General features: G+C 51.5%; 2 protein-coding genes across 3 annotated transcripts; both read left to right on the top strand.

Moving 5' to 3' along the window:
- Window positions 1–110: 110 nt before the first annotated feature.
- LOC122366148 (zinc finger protein 628-like) lies at window positions 111–4552 on the top strand. Its single transcript, XM_043338019.1, has 3 exons — window positions 111–216; window positions 1664–2115; window positions 2318–4552. Exons 2-3 carry the CDS (start codon window positions 1672–1674, stop codon window positions 4253–4255), a joined length of 2382 nt encoding a protein of 793 aa, XP_043193954.1. The 5' UTR covers window positions 111–216; window positions 1664–1671; the 3' UTR covers window positions 4256–4552.
- Window positions 4553–6270: 1718 nt separating this feature from the next.
- Window positions 6271–13451, top strand: LOC122366151 (mesoderm induction early response protein 1-like). 2 transcript variants are annotated; one of them, XM_043338026.1, is made up of 6 exons: window positions 6271–6349; window positions 7772–8143; window positions 8408–8881; window positions 10412–10588; window positions 10725–10852; window positions 11904–13451. In XM_043338026.1, exons 1-6 carry the CDS (start codon window positions 6341–6343, stop codon window positions 12148–12150), a joined length of 1407 nt encoding a protein of 468 aa, XP_043193961.1. In that variant the 5' UTR covers window positions 6271–6340; the 3' UTR covers window positions 12151–13451. The 2 variants fall into 2 exon arrangements, with proteins under 2 accessions (XP_043193961.1, XP_043193960.1); XM_043338025.1 differs by having other exon boundaries at window positions 6284–6349; window positions 7769–8143.
- Window positions 13452–13468: the final 17 nt, after the last annotated feature.

The raw sequence follows: 13468 nt of genomic DNA on the forward strand, positions 1-13468 counted from the left end.
CAAATATGTTGAAGTAAAAGGGCCATGACGTCATTTTATGAGCGTGCCGAAAGCCGTAAGAAATAGAACATAATTCTTGACATGCTGCTATGAGCGGCTATGAGCATTGTATTTTTACATTTTGCTTTTTTTATGTGGGAGATCATATCAATGTTCGAAGCCCTATTTACCCATATGTTATTCTCATCTCTTTTGGTTACAATATCATTTTGAAAAGTAGGTACCTTAATATGCTATTTGTATTACAATTTATTGATATGTTGGCACTGCATGAAGTAAAATTCATGTTTGCTCTGTTGAATCGAAATATCTGTTTATTGATGTAAATTTACATCTAGGATAAGGATACAACTAATGAAATTTAAAGAGGAAAAGTCAACCATAATATTGTACACCAATGAGGGCAATGAGCAATCTGTAAAGCATCATGATCTTAGTAGGTTTGGGGGGATTTGGAAGGTATTTTTTGCAGGATATTGATATGGCCCTTTGTTTGTTTGTTTGTTTGTCATTTATTTATGATTATGGGCATGGACAATGGACAGAAATAAAGTTGAATTGGTGCAAAAGCATAAACTCATTACGAGGCACCTCTTCAACAGGAATAAGGAAGGAATAAGGATGGTAATGGGCTAAGGAGGCCACAGTTGGCCCATAGGACGCCCATATCTCGTCTATCTGTTACTTTTGTTACTTTGCACTTCATGTCTCATGATTCCTCGTGGTTGCCATCAGCTTGTCGAACTCCCTTTTGAATTGGATCATGGTTTTTGCTGTGTTAACTTGTTCAGTTAGCTTGTTCCACTTGTTGATTACCCGTTGTGAGAAGGAGTGTTCTCGTTTAGAAGTTGCAAATCGGCGTTTATACAGTTTAAAAGCTGACCCTATCTGACGATTCGGTTTAACAGTGAAAAGTTCACTGAGGTCAACTGACTGGAGCCCGTGCAGAGCTTTATGAACTTGTAACATGTCACCCCTCAAACAAAACAAAACAAAACAGAGCATCACCGAAATAAACACACACACACACACCAGGTCCCACGCGCAACCCCACCACCCAGACAGACCTTCTGACCACTACAGCTGGACCACACGCGCTCCGCCAGCCTGCGGCCTCCCCCCTAACTTTGTACAACGGCCCGTCTGGCCAGACCGAGACTGTGCCGTTCCATGGCAATTGGCATATGCCGTCCTGGCCCCGGGGAGAGCTGTAGGATACCTCCCCGGGCCCTGCAGTGTCCAAGACAGGCTGCCAGTTTTTACATACCTGAGGCTGAGGACTCTTGCACCAAAATCATCTGGCACCAATCCTTGAATTATGTTGCACTGTACACCCACTCCAAGACTCTGCTGTGACATTTTACCTATAAATTTTACCAAGCACCTGTAGGCCTATGTTATGGGCTAGTGCAGAATAGTTTACCACTGCTAGTTAGGCTAACTCTGAATTTGTTTTTGTTTTTGCCTAGCTAGATAGTTTGGTGCAATAGGTCTCTGGTCAGCTCAGATCAAGGTGCTCAGATCATACATGCATGGTCAGGGCTGAGATTGAGATCAAGGAGCAAGGAAAAGTATGCGTTTTGTTAAGGAAAAATTAGTGATTCTCAGTAATTGTTGATCAATGCAATTCAAGAGACAGACATCGTTGTTTTATATTTTTCAGGTAGCAATATGGCTGCTTCTGGTTTCCCAGCATCTGTAGTTCAGTGGGGTGTTCCAACCCCTCAGGAAGATGGTGAACCTTCACAAGCCAGCTATGTGGAACCAGCTGGATACAGTGCAAGTAATGTTCTCTGTGTTCCCATGACAGGAGAGGCATCCAGTCCACCCCAGTCAGAAAATCTCTGCCTGCTAACCCCTACAGGCACAAACACATCACCTGCTGTACAATGCATCATTTGTGGCCAGTATACTAGTGATCCAGCTCTGAAGTCCTCTCAGCTGGCACCTTTCTCTCAGAGGCCCTCTGTTGAACTAGATGGTGTATCACTAGAAGTGAGTTCAGTTTGCCACAGCTGTGCCAGCCTTTTTCAAAGAGTTGATTACCATTACATGCTGGCAAGCAGAATCAGGCAGGGATTGAACAAATGTGCTGACGCCAAACACAGTTTTCAGGTGAGTGAATCTTCATTTTCAGTGTTTGATCTTCATTTTCACTTCAGTCCTATCTTCATTGGGTGGCATGCTCCTGAGCTCTATAAGGAAATTCATTGTTGTTAGCATTTGAAAACATTGATGACACTGCAAAGAGGTGGCCCAATGTCCCAAGATTCACTTTTGATCATAGCCTGACAGCCTGTGGTGATCATGCCGCCAGGTGCCGGGGGACTTTATCCAGCTGCAGTGCAGCCTCTGCCCGGCGCAGGTGTCGGACCGGCGCGCCCTGGCAGCCCACCTGAGCTCCCACCTGCAGGGCGATCGGTTGCCGTGCGCCGCCTGTGGGCGCAGCTTTTCCGGCTGGCAGACGCTGCGGCGGCACGCGCTGGCCGCCCACCAGGGCGCACTGCTCAGCCGCTGTCGGCGCTGCCCGGCCGCCTTCAGCTCGTCCGCCAAGCTGGTGGCACATAAGCTGGCGCAGCACGGCGTCGCGGAGAGTCTGCGCCGGCACCGGTGTCCCGTCTGCCGGCGCCGGTTCGCCCGCGCGCACCGGTACGCCGCGCACCTGCGCACCCACGGCGCGCCGGCGGCGGCCGAGCTGCGGCGCACGCTGGCGGCACTGGCTGCCGGGCGGACCGCCGAGCGCGCCGTGGAGCCCGCGCCTGTGGCCGGTGACGGACGGACTCAGGACGGCGGTACGCTGGAGGGTCGCCGGCCGGCTGAGCACAGGGTGGAGAGCGAGGAGGAGTGGCAGAGGTCGGACGAGGACGGACTGATCTCTGGTGAGGATCGGTCTCCAGACGAACCGCCTGTATCGGACGGCGACGCGGGAGCTCCAGGGGATGGTTGTTCGGACTCAGACGTACGAGACTCAGCAGCGCCCAGTCAGATGTCTGCCACTGCTGGCGACGCGGTTGGGTTCTCCTGTGACCAGTGTGACAAAGTGTTCAAGCGCAAACAGTCACTGGAGCGGCACGTCAGTGCCATGCACAAACCGTCGGAGAACCTGAGGTGTGACGAGTGTGGCAAGTCGTTTAGCATCAGGTTCTACTGGCAAAAGCACATGAACCGCCACCGCGCCAAGCGGGAGCAGTGTGTCAAGTGTGACCGTCAGTTCGTGAACGGCCGGGCGCTGAAGAGGCACAAGTGCGTGGCGCAGGAGCTGGCCGCCGAGCTGGAGGCGTCGGAGCCGGCTCTGCAGACTCGGACGGAGCCGGCTCCACAGTCACAGTCAGAGCCGGCTCCACAGCCACAGCTGCCCCAGCAGCCACAGTTGGAGTCGGCGACAGCGACCGGCGCCGGCGGTCCGTGTCCGGTCTGCCAGTGCCGGCTGGGGACCGGTGAGGGCTCACAGGGCGGCCTGGACCCGGCGGACGGCGGGCGGCCAGCAGCCCCCTGCACCTGCGGCCCTTCACAGCCAGTGGCCGCTGCAGAGGCGGCGGTGCCCTCCACCCCGGGCACCCAGTACACGTGCGAGACCTGTGGCGAGTCGTTCGCCACGCTGGCGCGACTCAGCGTCCATAACCGGTCTCATCACGAGCCGCGTGCGCACATCTGCCGCACCTGCGGAGCCGTGTTCGCGGCCGCCTCCAAGCTGCGCAAGCACAGCTCGCAGCACCGAGAGCGCAGCTACCAGTGCTCCGTCTGCGGCAAGTGCTTCCGCTGGAAGAACAACCTGGACATCCACGCGCGTATCCACGCCGACGAGCGGCCCTACCAGTGCGACATCTGCGGCCACGCCACGCGCTGCTCGGCCAACCTGCGCCTCCACAAGCAGCGCGTGCACTCGGCACTGCGGCCGCACGTGTGCCCGCTCTGCCAGAAGGGCTTCAAGGAGCGCTACAGCATGACGATCCACATGCGCAGTCACACAGGCGACCGGCCCTACGTCTGCGAGTTCTGTGGCGATGGGTTCGTCACCAAGGGGAAACTCAACAGCCACATGAGCAAACACTCGGAGCGGCGGCCCCACGAGTGTCCGCTCTGCCTGAAGGCCTTCAAGACGGCGGCTATCCTGGGCAAACACTGTCGCAAAGTGCACGGCATGACTGTGGAGGAGGCGGCAGCGCGTGCCGGTCGTCCGCCTCCGCCCCCGCCCCCGCCGGAGGCTGCACCGCTCAATCACCAACTAGGGACGCACCAATACCTGACTGGTTAGGTCGCTTAACAATGATGTGTACCACTGTTCAACTATCTGTAGGCCCTTTCGAATCACTGCACCATGTGCTCCATTATCAGAAACAAAGGGATATGTTTGTAGGATGCTATTGTGCTTCCAGTAGACCAGTTTTATTGGTATCGATCATCAGGATGCTGGGCTGTGAGTTGATGGATAACTGAGGAACATTTGTAAACAATATAATTGACCGGTCTCTTGTAACGCTTTATTTGTATTGCGGTTTGTAATCGGAAGATGTGATCTGATTTATTTTGAATAGGAAATGTATGCACCAAGGCTAATTTCTTTCTTTCATTCCATCTGCCTAATTATCCGTTGTCTAACTGCTGCAAGGGCATGACGCAGAGCACACTGTATTTAGGAGTTTGTTCTCTCTCTCTCTCTCTCTCTCTCTCTCTCTCTCTCTCTCTCTCTCTCTCTCTCTCTCTCTCTCTCTCTCTCTCTCTCTCTCTCTCTCTCTCTCTCTCTCTCTCTCTCTCTCTCTCTCTCTCTCTCTCTCTCTCTCTCTCTCTCTCTCTCTTCCCCCTCTCTCTCTCTCTCTCTTCCCCCCTCTCTCTCTCTCTTCCCCCTCTCTCCGTCACTCCCTCTATAGGTATACCTTACCTACCTTACCTTACCTTGAAGGTCATCGGGATAGAAAAGGCCACTTGGCCTATAGGTCCCGTTCTCACCGAGTTACTTGCAGAGACATTCAGGACTCGTAAGGTTGTGGCATGACATACATTAGGTGGGTCCAGTGATGGTCAAGTCGTGCCTTGAATGTCGAGAGTGTTTCGGCCGATACGACCTCAGCAGGTAGAGCGTTCCAGTCCTTGATGATGCGGACACTGAAGCTGCTTCGTCGGGCGAGAGTCACAGCTCGGGGTTTGAGCAGCTTCCATCCGTGTCCTCTCGTCAGCTCGGTCTCGTTCTTGGTGAAGAAGGTCGTTGGCGGCACATCGATTCCACCGTGGAACAGCTGGTAGACCGTCAGCATGTCTCCCCTGCGGCGGCGGTAGAGCAACGACGGTAGTCGGAGCCGCTTCAGACGCTCGGGGTAGGGAAGGTGCTTGATGGATTCCACCATACGCGTGGCGCGTCTCTGGACCTTTTCTAAGCGTTTCTGGTCTCCTTTGCTGAACGGTCCCCAGACGGCGTTCCCAAACTCCAGAAAGGGGCGGACGAGAGCCTTGTAGAGCAAGGGTAGGGTCGTCTCATCGATGTGAGCGAAGGATCGCTTGATGACTGCGAGCAGCTGCGAGGCTTTTGAAACGGCCGCGGCCGTTTGGGAGTGAAACTTCAGCTCAGAGTCGATTATGATCCCCAGATCCCTTTCTTCGTCTACCACGGCGATGGGCGTCCCGTTTAGCCTGTATTCGTGTGCAGGGTTTCTTGAGCCCATGTGCATCACCTTACACTTTCCTGCGTTGAACGGCAGCAGCCACCTTGAGGACCATCGTGCCAGAGCGTCCAGATCACCCTGCAGACCAGCACCACGTTCGGATGGATTTGTCAGTGGCTTATATAGCTTCGTGTCATCCGCGAACATCTTCATATTGCTTGAGACTTCTAGTGGCATGTCGTTGACGTATATTGTGAACAGCGTCGGATACATATACTGTATACATGTAGTTATGTCCCCACGCCCAAATGAATTGGTGTCATGGATCAAAATAGCCAATTCATGTAAATGTACCTTGCCGCCCGCGTGTAGATATGCCTTAGATATACCCATAGATATACAGATGCGTATACAGCCTGTAATCTGCATACCTATGCCATGGATGAAGTATTCCTGAGGATGGGGAATACATGCCTATGCACTTACTATCGGCCCATGCACGGAAAATATTGCGGCTCTAGAGCGTTTATATTGCATTAGTTGTGGACAGCCGACAGGTATGTGATACATTTATTCAAATATTTTCTCATAGTTAATTGTTTATTTCAATACCGCTACGAGTTCTAAATAAGCAGCATTTTATACTGATATTTTCAGTAACATTACCAACGACAATAATATGATGCTTCATTCATCACTACTGTGTATGTATCTTTTTGTGCTTTTTGTGGCGCCTTTTCAACATGTCAGAGGTAGGTGTTTATTCTATTTCTGATATAATTGGTATTTTTTCGGGAATAAAAATGCTTTGAGGAAGTAACATTCCACTCAGGGCTAGTTATAACCTTTTCAGCAGTTCGGAAACATCCGACAAAAACATTGGGAAATGCGTCGTAATTGCCTCATGCGTGGTTTATGATAATCTGCGTGCCTGTTTTCCTTTTTCGAAAAGTTTTTGACTGATTTATTTTACAATCCATTAACTTCATACTTTTAATCTCGGAGAGGGGTGGTATTTTTATGGTTAATAAATGTTGTGCTCATTTTCCAACAGTTTGCATTATCTCGGAGCAGGCGAAAGTGTGAACACTGCAGGCATGAATGACAGATCTTGATCAGCTTAATTTTAAGCTACTGATGACTTAAAAGGTTTTGAAAAATCATTTGAAAATGCAACATTTTATCCATTGCATTGTGATTATCCAAAGTTACAATGGCTAATTGCTATGTAACAAATAATTGAATTGTGCTAATTGCTATGTAACAAATAATTGAATTGTAAATCTATGGACAATCTAAAGCCTTGTATTGTAGGAAAACAAATGATAAGCATCAATAACTGCAATTTTGTACTTGATGTGCCCAAGGTTTCCTAAAACCAGTAAAAATATAACCCAGTTTCTCTTATGAATGAAAATCCCCAGCTTATCCTGGACAGTTTTTGTTCTCATGGACAGTTCTCATGGACAACAGTTTTTATAGCAATCTCAGCACCGCCATTGAGCAAAGCAAACTTAGGAAAAAGATATTGAATTATTGGCTCTTGAATTATGAGATTTTGGCTATTGTATTGTGCTCAAGTATACTTTGCTGTATGATTTTGGTTATTGCCATTATAAATTACTTAGTTTCTGGTGTCTAGGTAGTAGGTACCTTCACCATTTATGAAAACCTGTTTGTAAAAGCCCTTTGATTTGTAATTGCCATTGAGCAAAGCAAACTTAGGAAAAAGTATTGAATTATTGGCTCTTGAATTATGAGATTTTGGCTATTGTATTGTGCTCAAGTATACTTTGCTGTATGATTTTGGTTATTGCCATTATAAATTACTTAGTTTCTGGTGTCTAGGTAGTAGGTACCTTCACCATTTATGAAAACCTGTTTGTAAAAGCCCTTTGATTTGAAATTTGGTATGAGGTTTGACTGGTGTGGAGTATGGACAAATGGATGGGTACTCAACAGAAACTCTTATATATTGGGCAGTGATTTAGAGGTGCTAAATGCTAATTATGCTTCATAGTATGTACACGAGTTATTTCAGCAAGTTGGCTTTTCATGTCAATGAAAAGGCTAACTCTCAACCAGTTAGGTGAGGTTGTGTGTGACTATAAGGTGTTGGGTTCTTCTGAGCCAGATAGCCACCTCCCTCACCATCCCACTGTTCATTTCAGCAGACCAGCGGGCGCGACCAGCCGTCGCCGGCGGGCAGCGACCGCGACCGCGAGTTCGAGCCCACCGTCGACATGATGGTCAACGACTTTGACGACGAGGGGACGCTGGACGAGGCCGAGGCAAACGAGACGGCCGAGCAGCAGCGGAACGAGGCCGACCTGCTGCAGCAGGAGCAGGACATGCCCATCGAGAAGCTGTTGGCCATGTACGGCCGCTACCCGGACGGCGGCGGCCCGGCCGACGCCGCGGCGCCCGCACCGGACGCCAGCCCCACGCCGGACGCCGACGGCGACGGAGAGGACGCGGCGGCCGACGGCGACGACGCCGAGGCGTCCCAGTCCAGCTCGGCCTCGGAGGAGGCGGCCAGCGCTCAGGTGAGAGAACTCTGGGCTGCTCAGTGATTCACCGAGTCCGAACTACTTTGTTTTGTCCTTTACTTACTTTACTTTGTCATTACAATACCCGAACTCAGCCGTTTCCCCATTTTACAAATTGCGTGAAATACCTATGCGTGCATCTTGTGCAGCGTTTTTTATCGCAATAGAATCAAGATACCATAGCAAGGTTTTACAGCTATCACTGTTGAAGGTTTGATATCAGTTGCTGTCACGTCATGCAACACCGTCCTGTGTTGGCAGGCGGAGAAGGAGCCGGCCACCGAGACAGAGGCCAGCGACCGTGACGGCGCGGACGCGGCCGGGCCGCCGCCGGCCAAGAAGGCGCGCCGCTCGGCGCTGTCGGCCCTCTACCCGGAGCTGGAGCCGGCCGGCGCCGCCAAGCGGGCGCTGCGCTCCGAGGCGCCCGCCGACGACGCGCTGGCCGCCGGCGACGACGGCGACGAGTCGGACAGCTCCGAGAGCTCGGGCGAGGACAGCAACTGGCGCAAGACCATCATGATCGGCAGCGTGTACCAGGCGGCCATCCCGGACGGTCTCAGTCCGTACGGCGACACGCCGCCCTACGAGAACGAGGACCGGCTGCTCTGGGACCCGGCCGTGCTCCGCGCCGCCGACGTGGAGACCTACCTGCGTCAGGTGCAGGACGCCCGCCTGCAGCAGGCCAAGGGCGTGTCCGCCGTGCCCAACGGCTGCCACATCAGGGACAACGAGCAGGTGAGTACGGCAAGAGGGGCCAGCTACCCGTCTGTGGCCGATGGCGTATTTGTGGCGAATTGACTAACACCGGTGTACAACTTCAGAGGTTATAAACGAAAGACGTTATGGACGGTGCAACTTCATTGCCATAATTCAATGAAGTCATAGCCTTCCAGGCGGTGGGGGGGGGGCATTTTTTGCCCCCCCCCCTTTAGTTTTTTTTCAATATATCTCGAGAACCGCTGCGCCGATCGTCACCAAACTTTCAGTACCCTCCCGGGAGCAGCTAGCGCACATGGTGACCAAAAATTTTTCCAAAAGCTATGATAGGTTGGCCGCTAATGACGTCAGAGTGACGTCATTTTTGCCATTTTCGACCCAAAAAAAGGTTTCGCGGGAAGAGCTGTCAGGCCTACAGCTTTAGAGATACAGAAAAATGTTCTTGACATAAAAGGTGTGAAATCAAAAGGGCTACAAAACTGCTATTTCGGTTTTTCGAATTTTTTGGATTTTGACCCCTAAAAATCAAAAAATAGATTTTTTGAATATAATAGCCAAAAAATCCAGAAAGTTTTCTGAATTTCGAAAAAAACGGAATATATGTGATAGTCCCTACCGCCTTCTATCTATATACCAAATTTGAGATCGATACCTCTTTTTTTTGGCCAAGTTATAGGGAAAAAACTGTTCAAAATTGATGACGTCAAATTTTCAAACTCAATTTTTACCAATTCTAGACCTCGTAGCGCAAAACAAAGACCACCATTAGACTCCCCGTGACGAGCTGCATCGAATTGATACCCATCTTATGCAAAAATATCAACTTTGAAATTTGACCTTTTTTGACCTGACCTTGACCTGACCTCCACCAGAAAGTGACCTAAACCGTACCTGATGGTCTTATAACCAACACCATTGAGTTGGAAATGAAAAACTGGCCATAAAACATGCATCGCATAACCTTAGTAAAGCTGGCTCATGTGGTGACCCTTGGTGACCTTTGGTGACCTGACCTGTGACCTTTGGTGACCTGACCTGTGACCTGACCTGGTATGACCAGTGACCTCTAATAGCAACATATGTACTAGGCAACTGACGCCTTATCGCTGATTTTCGACAAAATGCGTTTTACTCGGTGTTATAGCGCTTTCCCTAGAAGCCCCGTGAACGGTGAAACATTTTATCTTTGACCTGACCTGTGACGTCATCGGTGACCCTGAGGTCAATGAAATTTGGTTTCCTTCGACAAATTTGACAGGGCTATCAAACGCCGTTTGAATTTTCCTGATCCGTCCAGTAGTTTCGGAGATACGGGGGGGGGGCAAAAAAATGCCCCCCCCCCCCACCGTGTGGAAGGTGGCTGGTAGGCCCACCGCCTGCCGGGATAGTGAATATTTTTACCTTTCTGCCTCCGGTAATATCGAGTCGAGTCCTGCATAAGCGCTGAAGATCAAGTTCCCAAGCAGGCTCGGTTGCTTTGGTGGGCTCGGGGAGCGTTGGACACCGATGCATTGTCTGTCGTGTGACGCTGCCGCCGTGTCCCGCCAGGCTCTGTTCCTGCTGCAGCAGTGCGGCCACAGTGTCGAGGAGGCTCTGCGGAGGACCCAGATGAACAATCACCAGCAGATCGACACGCTCTCACTGTGGTCGGAGGAGGAGTGCGCCAACTTCGAGAACGGACTGCGCTTCTACGGCAAAGACTTCTACACCATACAACAACAAAAGGTGGGAGACGCCCGGCCCTGTTTCGGGCTTCCGAATCAATACATGTATTTTTGTCCTTGAGACATACTAGCAATTCACATAGGTAGTTGAAACTTGAATGTCAACCTTACTTTGGTTTTCCGTTTTGTTTGTGCAGGTTCGAACCCGCTCAGTGGGCGAGCTAGTGCAGTTCTATTATCTCTGGAAGAAGACTGAAAGGCATGACGTGTTTGCGAACAAAACAAAAATGGAGAAGAGGAAATACGCATTAAATCCGGGTGTCACGTAAGTAATCGTCTTTTACGAATTGCTATCATGAAAGGCATAGTGCGTTTATGCAAAATGGCGCAATCGACCCTAGAACGTGCGAACAAGTAGCCTTGTAAAATCATTCTTTTCCCCTCCCCCATTGCTAAAAAAAAAAAGATTTCACTGTATTAAAGGGACCCTCCCACCTTCAAAAAAGTTTATGAATTGGCATGAAAGTGATGTCGCTCGGTTCAGAAAGAGCGAAAACGAATATATACCAAATTTCACCGAAAAATATTCACCGGTTTTCAAGATATTAGACTTTTACTTTTGTTTACTTTTTTGGGATCTCTGCTGTTTCTAGCGACTTTATTTTAGAAGTGCGGCGTTTGCGGCAGATGTTGCGCGCAAATAGCATATACCACCGTGTGCTACAAAACGTTTTAGTCAAACATTTAAAAATCGTTAGATATGTTCGCTGACGTCACACATTCAGAGGGGTATTCCTAAGCATTAGCCCCTCTGAATCAAAATGCTGCAATTTTGAAATTCAATATTTCCGATTTAAGGCATTTCTCGATGTTGTGAGTGCCGAAACCGGTAATTGTGAGCCAGGGACCCCATTTTGGCTATCTCAACTCAAATCTAATGTTAAGGTGGGAGGGTCCCTTTAATGTTTACGTAAACTGGGCTTTTCTTTGTTGGTGCCACTAATCTTGTGAAAGTGGCCCATATAACGATATAAAATTACCTACTGGTAAGGGAAGCTGGTGCACGCTGTCGTATGCAGGGTCATTTAGGCATGATATAATACACCTTTTTGCACTCAAAATAGGCATCTTTTCATTCAATTTCGGCGAATTGCATTCAATTTTAGCGATCTCTCTATTCGAAGCAAATGAGAGATCGCTAAAATTGAATGCAATTCGCCGAAATTGAATGAAAAGATGCCTATTTTGAGTGCAAAAAGGTGTAGTAGCGCTATGTATGTGTATGACCTGTTGGAGTGCCGCCGCCTGGTATCTGTGTATATCCCTGTGGGGTGTCCTGTGCCCGCTGACCGCCGTCCGCACCCCTCCCCTCACAGCGACTACATGGACCGGTTCCTGGAGGAGCAGGACCGCGACCCTAGCACGGCCGGCGGCCGCGGCGACGGCGACTCGCTGCCCAGCCTGCAGATCCTGATGGCCACCGAGGCGGCCGGCGCGCAGCTCAAACGGTGGCCGGCCGCGCTGGCGCCGCCCGGCTCCTTCCCGGCGGCCGGCAGCGGCGCCATGTCCGTGATGGTGGGCGCCGGCGGCCGGCCGTCGCCGTCCAAACTGCTGCAGCAGTGACCGACGGCGCTGGGTGCGCCAGTAGCCGGACAGAGGCGCAGTGTCCGGTCAGGGCAGTGACCGGGCCCAGGGACAGTATGTGACGCGGCAGTGACCCGACAGCACGCTGGGACTGTGTTCGGTCACACAGGCCGTTACTACCCGTCCGAGTAGTACGCTGTGTGTTGAGGAGCGACCCGGAGCGAGAAGTGGTCTATTTATTACGTCGGTGTGCGACTCCGGGAAATGTGAGAGGGATAAAGTGCTATTCAAGGTGAGGTGAGAGAGAAGACGCGCCGCGCGCCGAGGCCACTCGCACTGACCGAGTGCAATCTCGATCGGACTCTGCAGCTGCCGGCGGACGGAGCGACAGGGAGCGGCGTTTGTGGCGCAGCGTCAGCCGGCTCCGGTCAACTGTCGGCGCCGGGAGATGTGGCCCGGCCCCATGTGAGTGAAGTCTTCCTGGGACGCGCCGCTGGTGGGGCGGTCCCAGCGGGCAGGGGGGCAGTTGTGCACATCACTGCCGGGCCGAGCAGCGGCAGTGCGCGGTTCACCGGCGACGCCCAGTGAACGGAGCGGCGCCCCGGCCACCGCCGGCCGGGCGCCGCTCACCCAGTACAAATGGCGGGCGGCTGAACAGCTGTCGGCCGCGGCGGACCGACCTGACCCGACCCGCCGCGGATGTACACCGAGTGGCTGACGGCCACCTGGACGTGACGTGACGTGACGATAATGGCTGTTACGGGCGGTGGGCGGGAGGCGCGAGCAGGCCCCCGAGACGCCATCCCGTCCCGACGTAGGTTACCTGAAGACGTAGAGATGCCACCTCAGTATCTGGCGCGCACCGAACCAGGTCATCCGCCAGCGAGCGCGGAGGTTCGCTGCTGAGCACCTGGCCAGCCACGGTCCTAGGCGGTCTATTTTTCTTATTACTAGTGCCTGAAACGGTAGTGCGTTGTGTGGATGTTAATGTGCGAGTGAGGTCTTTTTGAGAGATAGTTAGGAGAACCCTTGCTACGCCAATTTCGCGTGTGGCTCGAATTGCTTTGAGAAGCGGAAGCGATGAGCATTTTTCACAAGACGCGTCAATTTCTTATTCGTTTATTCGCAACTGTGTTTTGTATTCATCAACTGCAGCCACCACGGATTGGGTGCTGTCCGTGTGTTCGTCTGCGTATGTGGGCGGCTTGTGGAACAGCCGTCTCCTGGTGCGAGCTAGGGGCCTTTGAGGTCGGACTGTATCAGCCACGTGACATAACCTCATCTCATCGCGTCACGGGCTCTGTTGTCGGTGTCCCACTAAACGCAATCATCGAAAACAAGGCCGTGTTTGCTTCAG

The sequence above is a fragment of the Amphibalanus amphitrite genome, unplaced genomic scaffold (genome assembly GCF_019059575.1).
Source record: "Amphibalanus amphitrite isolate SeventyFive unplaced genomic scaffold, NRLGWU_Aamphi_draft 000788F_arrow, whole genome shotgun sequence".
Classification (NCBI taxonomy): Eukaryota; Metazoa; Arthropoda; class Thecostraca; order Balanomorpha; family Balanidae; genus Amphibalanus; species Amphibalanus amphitrite.